The following is a 19,949-nucleotide window of genomic DNA, read 5'->3' on the forward strand; positions in this document are numbered from 1 at the left end:
GATCCTTGTTCAGAATGACTGCAGTTCTAAAAAAAGTTGCCAAGATTTTTCTTTCACAGTCATTTCCCTGACCATTGCAAAAAAAAAGTTTAAAGATTTCCTCAGGAAAACTTGAACACAAATTTCATTTTTAGAGAAGAACCTGAAAAAGTTGATAATGCTCCTTTAAGGAATGTCTGAAAACAATAAAGTTTCCAAATGCTGAACACACTCTCACACAACCCTTTTCAGTGCTGGGAGTCTGGATTTCACCACATTATATGTTTGTGCAAACACATGAAGAAATCACAACTTCTAGCACCACAGGGTTAAATAGTTTGCTAACTGTTGGGGAAAAATGAGCAGATAAAGAGTTAAAACAGTTTCTGAAGAAAAAAAAAAATCAACATATAATGCAGCTTTCCAATTTCATCAATTTTCATCCTTCTGAACACACATACTGAAGTATTATTTTTAGACAATTAGCATGCATTGACAGACATTAGCATTTTAGATTTTTAACTGGAAGTTCTTCCTACTTTACTGAATAAACTGTGCATGTGTTACAACTTGCCCAACAATGGCAAACTACAATATATGAACATTATTTCTTAAGCCTGTCCCCTTTCTTGTCCCAGTTACATCACACAGCATAGTACCATCTAATAAAACCATAACTAACAAAGTAGAAAGTTATTTCTAGAATGTGTGCACCACTTTATCCAAACTAAAAAGGTCACATCTCTGATGATTTGAGGGTATTTTGGGGTTTTGTTGTAAATCACAATTTTATTTTCCACTGGAACTTTCCATGTTCCAGTAGAGAAAAAAAAAGCAAAACAAAAAACCACAAGTGCACATTCTGTGTTTGTAAAAGGGCACCCCTGAATGCTACATGAATAGCTTGCTGGAAGTATCATGTAAAGATCCGGTGCAAAACATCCCACTCAGCAGACATCAGTTCTACCTTGAATAACTCAATTACACATGTACTAAGTGCAGTTTATTCATTTAAGCAAAATATTCCATGGACTGTAGAGTATACCTATGCTGGTTATGAGAGGTATTACCAGAAATTAATTAGAGTCGTAACTTGTAAATAAACAATTTTATTGTTCATCTTCACAGATGTGAAAGACATTACTACAGCATCCATTACTTTCAAATTACAAAGTTATTTAAACAAGATTAAAAAAATTAAATTAATATTTTGATAAGGTGCTTAACCTCTTAACAGGACAAATTAACATTAAAAACCTCAATGAATTAATGTTATTCATCTAATCAGGTCTTGGTCAAAAGGAAATATAACATGACATACCCTAATACAGTTAAATAAACTACTGTATGTGCAACTAATCGTTTGAGGTTTTGGGTTTAAGACAACTGTAAACTAAAAATATATAAATATAAATAAAATAAAACTTCCATCAACAAAGTCAGTTTTCGGCTATTGGCCTGAATACTTCTACCAGGTTCTGTATTACAGTATTAAAAAAACCTACAAGATATTTTATCCATTCAATTTATAGCAGTAGCAGACAAAACCTCTAAGGAATGTCAGCTTTGCCATTGGAAAACCTTTGGGGGAGGTTTATAACTCGGCCATTTTAAATTGAGTTTGGGCAGGAACTTGGTGAAAAAAGCTTTAAGTTCAAAAATTTTCCTCCCCACAGCTGATCATTTAAATGTTTGTGAGGTTTCTGGTTTTAGTTAGAAGCAAAGGAATAGAACAATTTGGGATTTTAGATGCCTCTTTAAAGGAGCTTAACTAGTATTTCCAAAAATGAGGTTTTTCAGACCATTAGCATGTAAACAATGACAGAGACATCTTGTTTTATATCTAATCAATAAAACAGAAACAGCCGAGTTACTAAGTCTAAGAAGTAACAAAAAGTTTTTAGTAAATATGCACTGTAGTTTATACTGTTGCATACACAGTCTATGTAAACCACAAAGTCCCATTCACCGTAATGGGATTCTGCATGATAAGATTTACATTGTAATGATTCTTCCAAAAACAGCATGCTGTAAGCCATTTCACAGTTTTTTGCACATTGAAAATATCACACACAGTAGCAATAAAATCATAGCATCTTTAATATGCAAAAATTTGAGAAATGGAATGTCATGTCAATACATTGTAAACCTTTATGCAAAATATCGGTCAATGCATTGACACCATAGTGGCTCAGTCTGCCGTTACCGTGACAGCATTAAAAACAGAAAATCATGTTCCATTGACAAAACTCGCATCCAATGCAGTGTCAATGGAAAAACCACAGCAATGCAATTATATATCAGCTCTAAAGAACCAGTACAACCAAAATATCAAATAAAGTTGGGGGTAGGGACTGTTCGTAGAGTGTGCCGGGGCTTGAGAACAGAAGTGCTCTTAAGAATTGTGGGCAGCAAGGCTATTTTATTTAAATGCTGCTGTTAAAGAAGAATGAAAATGAATACAAAAAAGCTGTATTAAAACTACATTAAGGCTCTGATTTAAATCATTTGAAAACAGATGTCCTGAATCAAGACTACTGTTCATCCTTAGCTTGCTTTACCATGCTTAGGCATTCAGCCCTTTTAATATGCAAGATAATGCACAACTCGGAGTCAAGCAATGCCTGAACACAGTGGAATAAGCCAAAGATAAAATGGCAGCCTTCAGGTCCTGCAAACATGCAGGTTTAAAAATCAGACCCTTAACATTATTTAAAAGTTTCTTTTTTGTATTTATTAAAATACACACCCTTGCAAAATGTATGGCTCATTGAGCGGTTCATAAAACACGTACAAGCCTACAACACCAAATTCTTACAATATAAAAGAAACTTCTTTTAAAAGAAGTTCTAAGTGATGTCAGAAACCCTGTTTCAAACACAAATTAAATTTGTGTAAGGGCCTTTTCCTAAGCCAGTCACGGTCATGGTTCCAGCAATAAAACTGGACCTTGGGACACTGGTCTCCTCATATTTGTTGCATGGAGACTTCATTTTTCTTTGTTTTCTGTTAGTTTTCTAACACAAAAGCTCATTACTGAAATTCAAGTCAACACTGTTTAGAGACAATTAAATTCCATATTTCTGGCTCTGCCAGAAATGTAAACATAAGATCAATTTTCAGTTCCCTGTTAAATCTGAAGGGGCAAATTTTTATGTTGTAGGTACTACATCTCCATGGCACACTCCAGTGGGAACCTTGCAAAAGAATCAAACTCTACCATTTCATACCTGCTCCAGGACTGGAGCTGTTTCTTTGTTGCCTTCCTTTTTTTCAGCACCATCCGCAACAACAGCTTTGGATGCCAATAAACCTTAGGAGAAAAGTTGCAGAGATTTTTACTTAGAAGCGGCTTGCAACAAGAATTTGTGGAAAACAAAGCAAAACAGTGAGACAAGAAATATGAACTGCTTAGATCTACAGCATAATTCCCTCTGAAACAGCTCAACACAAAGCGGAACACTTTAAATTAGAAGAAACAAAAAGTTAAAGGACATTCCCCTGATGGTGTCATTTCACAAGAGATACCTCTCTGACATTTCCACTAACAAGATGAAAATCAAATTATCAATTGTAAAATAATGCCTCATCATCCTTCTAAAGCCCAAGCACTTGGGCTTTAACACCAAGCCTACGATACTTAAGTAAATTTTAAGAAATCAAAATTATTTACAAACCTTTTCTCTCTCTCTCCCATTTCTAGCCTTTTAAGAAATTCCCGTCAGAATTTTTATTACTACTACTTAACTCTAACACATGCAAACCTTTCTTAGACAGAATAGAACAAGGGATTTAATTTCCAAATCAATATTCTCAGAAGTGGAGCTCCCAAATTACCTCAATAACAAGACTCTATGGGGAGCAAATACCTCAGAATATGTCACTTCATTCATGAACTCATATACAATATCACTACTAACTACAAAAAAAAAAAAAAAAAATCTGTAAAAGACAAGGCAACATAAATACAAAAAAGCTTTTTGTTGGCTAAGCATATAGCAATAGCTTCAGTTCTACTTCACACAATGACTTTAATCACCTAAGTCTGCAGAGAAAGAAAAGGTCTATGCCATAAGACAAAACAGAACTGATAAAACCTGAAAACCACAAATCTGAATAAAAATTACTATTTTAATCCTGGGAAATGTTAGTATTGGGGGTGGAGAGTTTAAGTCCTCAAAAATAACTTCAGCTGACTAAGCCACAGGAAATTCCTATTGCATTCCATGAAAAATTAGATATGCTCAAAATTAATTCACAGTGCAAAATGCCCAAGAAATTATAAATTAACAAAGCCTGGTCTCTCAGGAAGCTTTCAGGACATTAAAAAAAAAAGCAAAAACAGGCACACAAAAAACAGTGTGGTATTTTGCTAGAAAACTATCACATTTCAGCACTACACAATAAATACTAGGTGCTTTTCTTCATTTACTCTTTTTGTTAGATTAAGTTATGCTTCAGTTTACTGAAAAGTAGTTATGTTTTAAATAAACTTTTTCAGAACATCATGTCCATAACAAGAGGTGTAAACTAATTGATTTTACAGCTAAATAGGTTAACTGAAAAGCAGAAACTTACTTAGTCCTATTATATTAATACAAATAAAATTATCAGGTAAGATTTTAATTCTGCATTAGGCTTCATAAAAGATTTAGGTTTCATGGACCTAAATAAACATTTGTCACTGAAATTATCCTGTTTAAATCAAGTTGCAAAATTAACAGTGTTCTTTATATCGACAATCATGCATCTAAAATGAAAAACAAAATAATTTTCAAAATTAAGTGGAGTTTTAAATACCAAACAAGCTATAGTCTATAAGGCAGATTTTGTGGTTCCACAAACCACAGCTTACCCAGAGAAGTAGTAGCTGCCCCCTCCCTGGCAGTGTTCAAGGCCAGGTTGGACGGGGCTTTGAGCAACCTGGTTAGTGGAAAGTGTTCCTGCCCATGGCAGGGAGGCTGGAACTAGATGGTCTTTAAGGTCCCTTCCAAACCAACCCATTCTATGATTCTATGATTTTTCATTCTAGCTAGATGCTCAGAAAGTAAAGCCACGAAATGAACCTAGATTGTCAGACCTGTGAATATATAACCCTTCTTATTTCCTTCTTCTCTACCCCGTTAAGGATTTTTCTAACCAATCACCATGTCTGCCAAAAGACAAAACAGCTCCACAAGTTACTACAGCAGCAGGACTGCAGGTTCACCATCCTTTGTCAGTAATAGCATGTAATAAATTAAAAATAAATTAATAGAGAACCAGAAGTGTTTTGTTCTGTAAGCTTGCTGCCGATGTTACCTATATTCTTTTAGGAATCAACACTACAGCAGGAGATGTGGAAGCAAGCATTCCAGAGGCAAAAACTAACTGGAAGAAGACATTAATACATGCTCAGCAGGAGACATCCTTCACCTTCAGGAAATTTAATTTCCCCCAGTGGCAGTAGCAGAAGAATAAGGGGCAAGGGAAGCAACTTCATTTTGTTAAATGGTGAGCAAATAACACCAGATGCAGCTGTGGCCCTTGTGGCAGACAATCTGTAACAAATACTGAATGCTGAATTGAAAGCCAGAGAACAGTTCTCTTCAGACAGCCTCCTAGAACATTATTTGCTCTATTTCCCCAATACAGCCAGAAGACACTTGGTAAATTAATGTTTTCCTAACAGCTACAATGCTTTATGATTCCACCAGCATGATTCCCAGCCTCCCTTCAGATCTAAAAGCTCACGCTGGGGACACAAATGACGATTTACAAGTATCTCAAGCATAAGAAATAAGCATGTAGCAACAGAAAGTCTGATCATCAGCAGTTACATGTTCAAAATACTCCATTATATGCATCAATAAAAAAACCTACTACAGTAGGAGTTGCAGAAGTGTGTTAATTTGAGAAGAGTTACACAAAGTAACTACCAAGCATGACAAATTTCACCTTGTAATTAAAGGATTAATTCAGTTTCACTGAAAGGTAACATTCTCTGCTAGTGGAGTATGCTTTCATGGAGACAGAGACACACTGTTTTTAGAATGATAACCAAGTCAGTGTCTGCATTATGTTTTCTGATTATTCACTTCAGTCTATATGAGCCTGTCCAACTGCTATTATTCTCATAAAGCTCCTCAGGAAAGGAGAATCTATCCACAAACACAGAAAAACCTAATTTCTAGAGCTACAGGTTTTTTCAGCTGGTTTTGGTATCTTCTGCTACTAACTACTATTAGAAAAAAATTAACAGGGCTCTGTAAGCCTGTTAACTATATATCACTAGTATATATATATCTTCTACTGCTCATGGCAGCAATTAAATTGGGACTTAACCAAGGGTGTACGCACTATGGGCAAAGGAGAGTAGAAGTGACATCTGTTAACTAAACTTGGTACCAAATAAGAAGCCTTCCAGGAAAGAAAATCCTGGAGGCAGAGATAGGTTTTCCTAAAGACTGCTTCCTTCAATACTATGTTCTATACTGGCCCATTTCATTTAGTTTCTCCTTTAGATTCAAGTACTGATTTGAGAGACAAACAGAAACACACTGGTAGAGAGAAAACTGACAACATCCTCCACTGCTCACCTATGAAAGGTTGGAGCAGCCAAAACAAGTCTGAAAAAACTCATCATGCAGTTTATTTTTATCTTACAGAAACAAGTTAGATTTTTTTATGAATGACCATACCCTATCTATTACAAAAAAGCAAAAGAACAAAACCCCTCTCACCTGTAGCATAGAAAAGTTTGCCAGACTTCACATAAAATATTATTTACTAGAATAGTGAGTGGAATCCATTTCTATCTTACTGTCTGCCCAAGGGCCCCTCTGTTAAGAGGGCAGACTTCACACCTTTTTTCCACCCAGCTTTTAAAATGCATCTGATGCTTTCCCAGCACAGGTACCTTACCCTGATTCTAAATACTGACAGGATCGCTGACGGCAACACAATTTGCTTATTGAGAGGCATGGGGGAGGAGGGATCCAAATTGAAATAATTTTTTTTACGATTAAGCAAACTTCTATTCACTTTTGGAATAAAATGATTTTTTCAGCTTTTAAAGATAAGACCAATTATCTATTATTCTATTTCCTGTTGTAAAAGATGTATTCTATAGCTATATACTTGTTTTCCATTAATACCTTTGAGTAGTAAATGTAGGGAATGAATGCCTTAGACACTGAAAAAAACATTTTAGATCTTCACTGCTTCAATTTGTAGCTGGGCTTGCATACTTTTAAGTGACATACTGTAAACTCTTCTCAGCAACAGTTTTACTTTATGACAAACCACTTAGTTTTTCCATAGCTAACAAAAGCTTTTATTTACAGTGGTGGTGGTATGTAACTCAGACCATGTTAAGAAGTGTACAAACCCCAAATTCACCCGATAATGGGGAAAATTATGCAGCTGGAGTTAAAAAGTACTGAATAAATTAATCAGTTCAGGATGGCTATCTTCCTAAAAAACTAAAAGACCAAGTCATGTCTGAGACCATTCTCCAAATTTATGAACAAGGCACATTTTATTACCATTTATAGACTCCTTTAAAAGTTCCAAACTAGTAAAAGACTGTAGTATCTGCCTCATGAATGTGCTTTTATCAATCTACATTTGTACCTTATATGTAAGCATGTATATTTCACTATATTAAACAGGAAAATAGTTATCAACAAAAAAAAGTACTTTACCAGTGATCTTGTTAAGACGAGCTCTCTTTGCCTGAAATGAGTTGCCTAGATTACTTTTCCTCTTGTGTGATAATGTGCTCTCTGCCTGCACAAAGGTCATCTTTGGAACATCCACTACAGGAAATCCTACTTTTAAACAGAAGAGGAATCTAATAAACTCACATTTCATAAATACATAACACCACCCAAAATACTTAAATATTCCAGAACTGCTATTAGAATACTGCAGGAAATAAACTTTAAAATTCTATTAAAGATGAAAATGACACATTCTGAAGATTTAATATTACACATTGAAGCACTAGATGCAATTACTTCAAAATTTGTAATTTTTACTCCATATTATGAGAAATCAGTATTAAAGACTATTAAAATTAACAAATTCTTATCAACCCAGAAATAGTTTCAAACATCCCTGAATATGAATATATCATCCATACTGAATTTTTTTTTTCTTAGAACAAGATCAGGGATTATCTCACAGGTAACAGATGATGCAGGAATATGAACCAAAGCGTACAATGAAGTAGTTGAAAACAATATATGTTCTGCTCTTGTTAGAGCTAGTTAGAAGTTTTGTACTAGAAGTAAATGCTGACCGAACTGGATTTATCCGATAAAAAATTGTTTCTGAACTGATTAATATCACATATCATAAAGTTATCATAATAGCAAATGAGACATCTTCCTCTACAAATACTAGTTATTACTTAATTGCAAAATTAACAAAGGAATTCAACTTCAACACTACAGAAGCACCTATTTTCTCTTTTATAGAATTTGTTTTTACCAAATGTGTCACTAGATGTAGGCTCCTCTTCCTTTTTTTGGACTTCCTGCATGATTGTAGAGGTTGACGTTTCTTCCTTTTTTGAAGGAACTTTTAGCCATTTTCTGTCCTCTTTATCTTTATTGCTGTTTGCGCTGGTTCTAGGTTTACTTCCTGCTTTGTTCTTGGCTGCTGCTGCAGCAGCAGCTTTGACCAAAGCTATCCAATCCTCCAAAAAGGAAAAAATGGTAAGTAAGTATTAAAAAAGTGCCTGAGACTCAAATAGAAAATACTTATAAACCCAGTGAAACTTCATCTAGAAATGTTCAACAGCAGTTGAATTTTTATGGCTACTACTCAAAAAGTGGTAAAATGAGTTTCCCAAATTGCCTAAAACTTGAAGCATTATCAGTATGCCACATGGATAAAAAGCAAAAAGAAAACACCTTCAAAAAAACAGTGTATAGAATTCTGGCTGCACACATTCCCTGCTACCTATTGTATGCATCATAGCTTTAGAAACCCAGGAGCTCCCAAACCCAGAACACTGACTTTTTTCTTACCCTTCTGGCTGTGAAATACACCAATTCCATTGTTGCTCAAATTTAACTATTATTCAAAACTACAATCAACTCAAAGCATGGTCCAGCCAGCTGCAAAGTTGGGCAAAGTTCTTCCTGAATTAAAATTGATAAAGCAGGGATAACTCTTATGTAATTATATCTGTTTCTAGAGTAACTACAGATAACAACTCTTTTTGTATTACATATTACAAGTTGCATTCAATAATTTCAATGAAGTGCTCTATAATATGACTGAATTTCACAATCCACATTTAAAGTAATAAAAGTGCCATTTTGTACTATGGCTTATTTGACCATACAGAAACATCCAAGGAGTAAAAATCAGAACATACAGCCCAAAATAATCTACTTTGGCATGTAGACGAAGCCAAGTTCTCCCCATTGACTTATAGGGTGCCTAAATACTTCCAAGGCTGAGCTAAACTCTTTCCACTAGTTTGGAGTGACCAGACTCCTGCCTTATGTCTCCTGAGTGTCAGGGATCAATCTGACTGCAAAAAATTTTAACTTGATCTTTTCACTGAAGTTTTTTAAAATTTTCTATAACAACAAGGTACAGAATTTTTCCATGGAGAAGTTATGTGTGATATAAAAAACAATAGCAATGTTCATCCTCCACCAGTAAGAATTAAGCATTGAGTGTTCTGAACAATAATTAATTTACTACATGGCAATTTGTCTACAGGAGTATTTGCAGATTTGTACTACCACATATTTTAAAAAAGTATGATAAAGCTATTTTTTGTCTAGTTTCACGTGAGTGCTTTACAAATAGTAATTTTATTTTCCCCCAGCTGTAGACAGACTAGATTTTACTCTGAGCTGTTTTCTTCTTGGTATGTTACCATATGAGGTACCTAAAGTATCTTGATTTTATACATCTTGTTTCAATGCAACTTTTTCCCACTCGTTAAGTACTATAAGTCTTAAAAATTTCTGATCTACTGAGGGTTTCTCTGCCTTCTTTGATGTACGAGAAAAGCGTAACACAAAATACAAAGCATTATTTTTCTTTGTATTATGCTTTTCCTTTTCCATAGCTCGATACTTTTCAATCACTGCTTTACATAGGTTACACTTCTACTTTGCGTCAAGCTATGTACTTAGAAACACCAGCAGTTTTGATTCTTCTAAGAGAAAGTGTCCCATGTCCAAACTGTCAATGCAAGATGCATACACTCAGCCTAGCTAGCAGCAGCAAAGTTTGGAAGCGCTTTGGCAATGCTTACACAACAGGCAACTACCAAGGCCATTTGGTGACATGCCAGCCACAAACAGCGTGTCTAACTGCCAGCTGCATAGTCAATCAAAAACACACATACCTCTTTTTTGGCCAGCCAAAACGAGCACACACATTAGCTCCAGTCCATCCAGAGCCTTGCCCATCCAGCAGGACAAAAAAAGGATTGAGCTATTTGTGCTGGTGAGGAGTTAGGAGACCTGAGAGTAGAAGTCTTACACTGTACCCTGGCCAAGGGATGAAGAGGATCAGTAACATGGCGGGAGGTTGGATCTTATGATAAAAATGGGAAGCAAAGGAAGTGCAGCCTCTAAACAGCATTTTAATTTTCAGTGAAGCTAAGCACCCTGAAATCAGCTTTCAGAAAATATTGAGCTTCAAGGACTACACTGAACTAAGTATCCTGTTCTAATGATAGCTGTTCTGGTGCAACACGAAGGGTTGTTTTGTTTGCATTTTATTTCATTGTTTGGATACTTTCCTTAAGACATGGAGCTTACAATGGGTAGCAGGACACATAACAATGAAGCAAACAAAGGTTAAACATTCAGAAGCCACAGTAGAGAGACATTAATTATGGTGGTAGTTATACCTTTTTTCCTAGATTAACGTGTAAATTTAAACTCAGCGAAGAGAATGTAGAGCGGGGGTGAGGGGTGGAGAAGATTATCTCAAAAAATCCCTTCCAACCTCAACAATTGTGATTCTGGATTGGTCAGAAACTCTGTGGGTCCGTTTTTATTCTAGCTCCAGAGCAAACATATAGGCACTAAAGTGACACAGTTAATTCCTGCTTTTTAACCTTGAACTCCTGTTGATTGGCTGCTCAGCTGCACAGTTCCTGATGTGTAAGAACTATTTAGCATCTAAGATACTATGATGACTGTATTTCTTTTGACCAGCATAGGAACTCCTCCTTCAAAAAGGCATGTTTATGCCTTTTTCTATAGAAAAATTTAACAAAAAAATGGGAGAATAACAGTGGAAACCTAAAGCACAACGAATTCTGAAGTCTGTCTCAGAGTCACTGTAAGATATCTACTCTGTCAGCCATAATAACAGGACACTAAATATCATAGATATCACAGAAACTAGTTGCAGATCTTTAATAGCAGGACGTTTCCCCAGAGCATTCAGTATACACAAAGCCAAGGGTCCAAACATGAACACATTAGAAATTAATAAAGTAAAAGCAAAATCTTCCTAGAAGTTTTCCCTACTTCTCCCTTGTGTGTTAACATTGTCCCTCTATTGGCTGTGGTTTCATAACTCTGCACCAGTTACTCTGCACTATTTATCCTAATTTCCCACTTCCCACAGTATCTCACCCCAGTGACTTTCTCATTTACATATATAATTTTGAAAAAAAAAAGTGTATTCCCTTCTTTTTTATTCTTACTAACATTCATCTTTCAAGTAAGCTGAGAAAATTGACAGGAGAAAAGTAATGGGACACTGTAGTTACAAGACAAAACATTACCACTACTGAGGAAAACTGTCATTATGCTAATTAGATTCACTAAATCAAAGCACAGGAAATTGCATGATCAAGAAATACATTAGTAGAAATTACCCAACAGCCTAACACATCAATTAGCTATAACACTTGTATTTTAAAACATTCCTTTGCATAACCCTTAAACCTGCAACAGTGGGAAGGCAAAACCAGAATAATTTCTGAAATCCAACCCTTGCACCAATGGCAGAATTCACACACACATCGTTCTCCCTTCACCTGCCTACAACCACCACCTCTTTGCTTCTCTACAGTACTAAAGATTCAGCTGCTTTTCCTCTCCTGACACATCACAACTCCCAACTCCCATGCATTCATACATACACATACATAAATCATCATCAATCTATTGACTGGCTGATTCCATATCAAGCCTGGATTCCTTATCCTCACCTTTCAATTCTAAACAGTCTGCCCCACCTACATCTTGGCTCACATTGTCTCCTGTCACATCTTCTTTTTTCCTCTGTCCCAATCGCAAATCCATGCTTTTTCCTCAGCTTCCTCTTCCTGTGTGCCAAGTCCCCTCCCTCTCCTTCAAAACCCTCCTCAAAACTCACTTCTTTTGGTTCGATTTCCGTCACTAATCTCAGCTCCGGCGCTATCTGCTCCCTCTCGCGCGCCTAATTACATCGAAGATAAAACAAAAAACATGAAACAGAAAAAGTAAGTTATCCGAATACTTCATATGTGCTCTCACAAGGGCAGTCAATATCCCATCTTTTTTAATTTTCTCTCTGTACTACATTAGCCACATTTCTGTGTGATTTCATTAATTTGCGCTTATCTGCAGAGCAACCTAACCTGTAGTCTCATTGCATTGAGCCACACAAATATTTTCCACTCTAAAAATTTTGCCTTTCCACCCTCACAGCTTAGTTTTAATAAAACACTTCTGCTTCAACTCAAAAATGAGTTCGAGTATTACAGTGTTTACAATCTCTTCCTTTAAGACACACTAAGCTCAAATCAAAGAATTAACTAGTCTATATCTCTCTTTCTCCATGTAATTCAAATTCTGCATGCTTAGCACACACCTTCCAAACAGATCTTACATTTGTTAAATTTGCTAATGCACTAGAACTTGAGGTATCTTAAGCCTACACTCATCTCTTGAAATGTATGTTTTTCTTTGGAAACAAAAAAACCCCAAGTCATAGCTTGAAATTAAGCATGAAGCGTTGGATCTGCCAACTCCCCTATTTTTCAAATCAAGTTATAGTCTTGGCATTTTTTTAAGCTTTACATAATTTTCAGTAAATGTCCTCTAAAATAAATAATGCAAAAAAGCAAAAACATCCATTTGAGTTCTAGGCTTAGACAAAGCTCAGTTTCAGATAACTGATTTTTAAACCAAACCTTAAATCACATTTTTATTCTTAAATACCACAAAAATACTTTGCAAAACAAACATTTTGCCATAGAATAATGATGTAGATGTTGCATAAAGAAGTGTCTTTGTCTTTGAGGGCTACAGAACTTCATGCCTACCTCTACTTTTGCAAAGTGAAATGCTACGACTAGTATCATTTAGCATTATAGAAAGCATAATTATTGCTGTTCTTGCTGCAAGACAACTTAAAAATTGTAAATCCATCTCAGAAAGTATAAATTTGGCCCCCTTATTCTTTCTCAAGGCTTCACTGAAGCCACCTACATTCAGCCTCTGAGATGCATGAGACTGACATCATAACTCTTAACTACTGAGGAAAATTAGAAATAATAGATGAGCTAGACTGCCACCAAGCATGTCTGGATGCCAAAATGGTTGCTAAGAAATGGATTTACTATTTTTTTTTAAAGATTAAAATGCCTGTAGCCTAAGAGTAGTAACTCAAATTAGAGACAACATAGCTCCCCAGAAACAGCACAGGACAGACTAAGGGACTTCTTCACATTTTCACAGAAGGGCTATTTCAGTTCAGTCACAGCCACATTACCCAAGTTTTCCTTTTTATGAAGTAAAATTAAATACTCTAGCTTCCTAACTTACTGTGATACTATAAGTATTGTCTGAAATGTTACATATTGGTTCATAGAGTTATTGTAAGACTGCAGTAAGAAGCCAGTGTTAGTGTGAGTATGGATTTCAGTTTAATCTGTTTAAGGAAACACAGTTTAAGTAGTGCAGCGTTGCCTGCACAAAGTTCCAATGTTCTTTGCATAGATGATCAACACTAGTATACAGTTACCTGTAACCTGGAGGCCAGGATATAGAAATGTTTTCAAGCCAATTCACTTATCCATCTGTCCTTGTCACAATATGGGTGGTTACAACACTAATTATGAAATACCTGAATTTTGTTTGCCAACTTGGAAGGCGTACTCTGGAGAAGACTGAGAGCAAATAAGAGCAGTTTTTTCACATTTCTTGTCTCTGAGTCTCAAATAGTTTCAGTGGAGTAATTTCTCATTCATTAACTATGAAAATACAGTGACCATGCAAGATAAATGCAATGGCATTTCCACTGAAGTCATGTAACAGCTTTCAATATTGTTTTCCTTTTGCAATTAAAGATATGCCTAGTGACTAAATCATGTCCTCTATTTCAGAGCCTGCCTCAACTGCTACCCAGCATCTCTCTTTTAACAGCAACTGAACATTATCAGAGAAAAAATGTTTATCTTTCTGCACCCCCGGAAGTTCTGATACAGGGGAGAAAACCCCCACAGAACAGTCATGTTAATAAGAACACGTGGGTAAAAAGCTACCACAGTAGCAAACAGAAGAGATGGGGTGGAGGGTGGGGAAGAATAAATAAATAGAAATCAGCAGCACAGACTACTGACAAGCTAAAGCTTTTTCCTGAAAGAACACCAGAGGAAAAAGTCTCTGGATGACTCTCGGTTTTAAACTCTGCAAGACAAAACTCTGGGTACAGATTAGTCGGCAATGGAGTGTACAGCAGCTAGGCATTTCAGATAAAGGCAAGACTACTTGAGCAGCACACTCTAGGGCATCATCCATAAAACTGGTGAAGCAAGGCAGTGCAGGATCTAGAATAAAGACTATAATCTAAAACTAGTTGCGCTAGATGACATTTTTACTATCTCAAGATATTAAAAAACATCTATATAAAACCTAACAAAGAGATACCTAAAGTATTCTTACCTGCCCTTTTGCATCCTCTGGCATAGATTTGATATGCATCCTCTTAAGACATCGAATAACACCATCATAGAACTGTACTGTGAATGTTCCTACAAAAGGATTGAAGAAATAACTATGAGTAGTTAAGAAACAAAACACACCTTGTTACTATGAAAGCTTTAGCAAAATGTTTTGTAGGCTGTATGACAAAGTAACCAGGTGTTACCTACAGTTAGAATCGAGAATTTTAAGAAAGAAATAAATTACAGCCTCAATGAAACCCTGCTTTTATATTGTTGCTCTTTGTCCACCTGGACAATTTCATGCATGTTTAAGCCACTGTGTCACTTTTGCTCATAATTTACTGAAAAAAATTATGTAATCTTTAAATTGCCACAATAGGGAAACAAGTCAATTCACAACCAAATCCTTGTTTGCTTTAAACTACAGTAAAAGCTTCAGCTTCTACTTATCTTCATTAGAAATATCACCCCATTGCAAAGTATTGCATTTCCCCATTTCCATGGTTTTTCTTCAATAAACAAAACTTTGAAGAGACCTACCATTCCTAAAACAATCACAAAAATTTAAATATGTCATTAATCCAAATCAACAATAGTACAAAATATTCATAACACTGTGCACAGGATATTCTTCTCATCACTGAGGAAATTAAGCATTTTGTCTTCCAGGAAAAAATCCAATTTTCTAATTTCACACAGATAAAAGATGAATGTCTTACTAAATTTGATACAATAGAAACATTTTCACTTAATATTGAGGCAGCAAGGAAATTTTATATGCATGTCACTTTAAGCACACTACAGGTAACAGCATAGCTTATGCAAACCATCCTTACCAATGGACCATACATGAATACATACCCTCTTTATTAATTGCTTCAATCTTTGCAGGGTAATATCGACAGTCTGTCCAACGAGCTAGGACTTCTTCTCCAGGTTTAAAATCCTATTTTATACAAATTTAGTCATTAATATTTTAATAATTTTGATTTTTTCCTAAAAAGAATTAAACATCACATGCCAGAGAGATTTAATGTAGGAAAACAAGACAGTTTACAAAAAAGAGTCAAAGACAAAAATAAATATGCCACTTACAACAAATTCTTCATCATCTTTCAGCCCTTCTTTCCTTAATGCTGGTCGCTCCAAGGGTCGCAACCTATTGCTGTCCCAGTAAATCCACTCATCGTAGCGATGACTCCAGCGTTCAAAATGGACCAACATCTTCCCCTCTTCATAATCTATCTTCTCAATACGAGATGGATACCTTGAATGATAAACATAAACTGATACATCTCAAAGCTTTTTCAAAGGTTGGGATTGTTTTTGCGTACAATAGGGCTTACATGACCATTCAGAAAGTTACATTAACAGCTTGTACTGAGAAATCTCCAAGTCTGAAAAAGATTAAGTTACTAAATTGATAGTAGGATAACATTTCGTTTAAGAGCTATCTATACATATCAGTGTCATCAGCTTCATCCTAGTCAGATGCTTATACACAAATTTAAGCCTCAGACTCTCAGACCAAAACTGCCTGAAACTGGCATTAGAAGTTAGTGCTTATCTGTTTTAAAACCAGTGTTTATCTAAAGCAAAATCCTGTAAGTTTTTGTTTGCTTGGGGATAGAACAGATACAAAGTATTTTTAGGAGTACATTCATTATTTTCATCATATTAAATGTTTCATCAAACTATACCATTGATTCCAGACAAATCCAAGCAACTAATCAAACCCAGAAGTCAACATCACATTCTTAGTTAATCTAAGCCTCTTACTAATTTATAGATCAACTTCCATGATTTCACTGCCATTAAATATGATTTATAGTACCTTTTAGCAGTCATCTCTCTAACTCTACATGCACTAAAATAAATACGTCAGTCTTAATTAACACATGGATTTTACTCTCAGCAAACATTGTATGTGCTCGGTAGAACTAATCAGGACTGAACTGCAACCAGATCAAGTCTTAGGCATCTAATTTTCAGTATGGCATAGATGTAGTTGAGGAATCATAAAGGCTAAGATTACATTTGCAGGGAAAAATGGCAAATTTCTCTAACTTCAGGAATTATTGTTGAGTCTTACTATTTCTGTTTACTGAAGTGATGTATTTCACAAAATTGTAGTAGGGGAGGAAAGCACAAATTGGTTTTGTCACGCTACTTCCTCCACCAAAATTATTAGATTCCATTATTTCTACTGTATGAAATGCAGAGAAAATTGGAATGAGGCAGAATTCAGCTCCTTCTGCCCTTCACAAAAGTATTGAAACGAATTCAAAAGTGCAAAGAATCTAAAAAAAAGTTAATTTGATCATCAAATTTTCTCCAGAGTTTATAGTAGGTCTAAAGTTAACAAAACATATATTGAAACATATATTGAAAAGAAAGACCACAGCAAAAGGATGGCAGTCTTTCATTAAGAGGTGACCTGGGTTTTTCTAACAAACTGTTACTGTGGAGCACTAGTAAAGAGCGCAGAGACTGAGCAACCAATTTCCAGTCCTACTGAAAATTTCATCAGCTGGAAATGCAATTGACATATACAGGAACCCTGTCAACGTTTTCAATTTTGAATACTTTCTCTCCAAAATACTGATAGTGCTGATAAAGGAGCCTTTAACACATAGAAGGAAGTACAAGCTTTCCCTATTTCCTGGTGACTAGAACAGGGCACTAAAACAAAAACATGTCAATCTCAATTTGCTCCTTCATTTCTCCAGTCTTATTTCTTCAGCTGCAGTGATGCATACAGCTTCCCATCATCTAAATATCTCAGGACTTGCTGAATGGGAAAAACTCTCTCTGATTTTCTAGGTAACTACTTCAGTCACATTTCACCCTTGCATCGGAATGCGCAGACAGTCCAACCTCTTGTTGCATTTCTCTCATCCATACATTTCATAAATGCAAAACTTTCGTAGCCATTCTTTAAGTTCCCAACTTCTTCTCACTGAACTTAAAAACAACCCAAACAAACATCATCTTAGTCTCAAACTGCAGGCTCTCATCTGCCACCCTACTACTAAAATCCTTTTCAAGACAGAAGAAATCCATGGGACTTCTCTCAAAGAAGCAACAACGTCAACACTCTCTCCCTTCTCAAGCGGACTGACAACAACAATCTAACAAGAACAGTGAAGATAAATTGTATCAAAACAGAAAGTAAAACTCCTAGGTCAAAACCTGAATCCCACCATCAGCATGCTGGTTTAACTTTGAACAAGGCTTCAAGAAAGTAAAAGTTAGCCAAGAGATGGTTTTCCTAAGCCCTGCCTCTGATGATGCTTTCTTCTTAAGTCCACATGCTGCTACATTCAGGAATTTTATTATAAGATTTCTTACTAGCTTTTTTCATCTTCCCAAGTGTTCCAATTTCAGACTTCTTACAACTAGACACCGAGTGTCAGAATAAGCAGGAAGAGTAGCAAAGCAGAAGAAAAAATAAAGTTACTGTTACTACAGCAAATGTATGAGTAAGGATGTTACCTAAAAGAGTTCTGAACAGAAGTAAAGGATGACACAGAAAGCATTTAACAGAGGGAAGGGAGGAAAAATACCAGAAAAGCAAGAGGACAGGAAGATCACTTCATAGCAATCAAAAATGAGAGCTTGTACACATGCACTGAAGCTGCAATAATGAAATAGAAGAATGATGGTGCTTTTTCCCACTACAGTTGGAAATTTCAGGTTTATCACATACCAGCCAGGTAGTGATGCAAAACTGAGGTTATTTTACAAAATTCAGGGACCATCGTCCAAAAGACAGAATGCTCCTTTTCCAATGCATCTACAATGCAAATACTCTGCTCCCATTATGGTACTACCCTGTAGTAGTTCCCTTCCTACATTTTTATTGGTTTTATGGCTGGCAGCTTTCACTGGTCATCATCAGCAAAGTCACCATTCCAAGCACTGTGTGTAGAAGACAACAGAAGGGATAATCTGGCAAAATATGGTACACCGTCCTGGAAAGAGAAATCTGAATAAGAGGGGGAAGTAAAATAATGAGTATAATTTAGAGATATGAAGATAGTTTTACGGAAATTCAGCAAGCCAACAGTCAAGACATATGGAAGAAATAAGGAATATTTCAATATGAAAGGAAAAAAGAGCAAAGCTAGCAACAGTTAATAAAAGATATGCAAAATATTAAGTCTCATTAGGGATCACAACAGAGGAAATGCAGCACCAGATATTTATTGGCTAATTTCTCTTTGATAAATGCAATTTCTGCTATCAAAGTATTTTTAAAATGCCACTATCAGTTCTGCATCAAAGTCCATAATACTGGTTTTGCACAGTTAAATCTTATACTAATCATATCATCACATAATGGCTTTATTCCAATAATTTGTTTCTTCAATGTGTGTTAAGACAGTGGTTGCAAGATGAATAGAGCCAAAACCTGCATTCAACTCCAGTCCTCAGAGATACAAGATTTAGCAAATCTCTGAACCACCCAAGCTACGTACAATTGGTTATTAGACAACCTAAAAATAACTTTGTATGGATTTAGCAACAAGCTATTACCCTCAATACCCACTAAATTTAGTCACACGATGCGCCACAAATATGTATAAACAGTAATATTTCACAATACTGATCCCACACTGGAAAAGAGCAGAGCACATGTATTGCAGAATTTACTATTGCAAATTTTATACTGCACAGAAACATTTTTTTGGTGATACAGTTCTCGTACTTTTACTGAAAATAATCAATTTAATAAATTGCAAAATTATACAAATATTTCAAAGGCAAGTACGCATTTCCTGCTAATAAAAGATAAAATGGCAACATAAATTTTTTAATCTGCCTTTTTAAAGAATTCTAGCAACAATGTGTACAGGAAAGCTTTTACTATGACTAAGAGCAATGTTTATATTTATTCTACAGAAAGAAGATTAATATGAAGGTGGTTACATCTCATACACCTGAGAAATTTTATGTAGAAGTTCCTCCCATCGCAAAGCTACAAACAGGCATTACAAATTACTACAAAGGGGAATACAAACATCACTATTTACAGTACTGAAGTGCAATGATATCCAAG

General features: G+C 35.6%; 1 protein-coding gene across 14 annotated transcripts in view; it reads right to left on the reverse strand.

Annotated features, from left to right (window-relative positions):
* The window catches only part of PHF20L1 (PHD finger protein 20 like 1), a 62,797-nt gene that overhangs the window by 36,784 nt on the left and 6,064 nt on the right, over window positions 1-19,949 (reverse strand). For 8 of the 14 annotated variants that reach the window (XM_074838567.1, XM_074838250.1, XM_074837915.1 and 5 more), the window contains exons 3-9: window positions 15,983-16,154; window positions 15,749-15,833; window positions 14,886-14,974; window positions 12,334-12,396; window positions 8,455-8,662; window positions 7,665-7,793; window positions 3,210-3,292 (exon numbers count right to left, since the gene is read on the reverse strand). In XM_074838567.1, coding sequence (XP_074694668.1) covers window positions 3,210-3,292; window positions 7,665-7,793; window positions 8,455-8,662; window positions 12,334-12,396; window positions 14,886-14,974; window positions 15,749-15,833; window positions 15,983-16,154 — 829 coding nt within the window. The remainder of the gene's footprint in view (window positions 1-3,209; window positions 3,293-7,664; window positions 7,794-8,454; window positions 8,663-12,333; window positions 12,397-14,885; window positions 14,975-15,748; window positions 15,834-15,982; window positions 16,155-19,949) is intronic. The other 6 variants (XM_074838006.1, XM_074838481.1, XM_074838164.1 and 3 more) reach the window with 3 other exon arrangements.

The sequence above is a fragment of the Strix aluco genome, chromosome 1 (assembly GCF_031877795.1).
Source record: "Strix aluco isolate bStrAlu1 chromosome 1, bStrAlu1.hap1, whole genome shotgun sequence".
Lineage (NCBI taxonomy): Eukaryota > Metazoa > Chordata > Aves > Strigiformes > Strigidae > Strix > Strix aluco.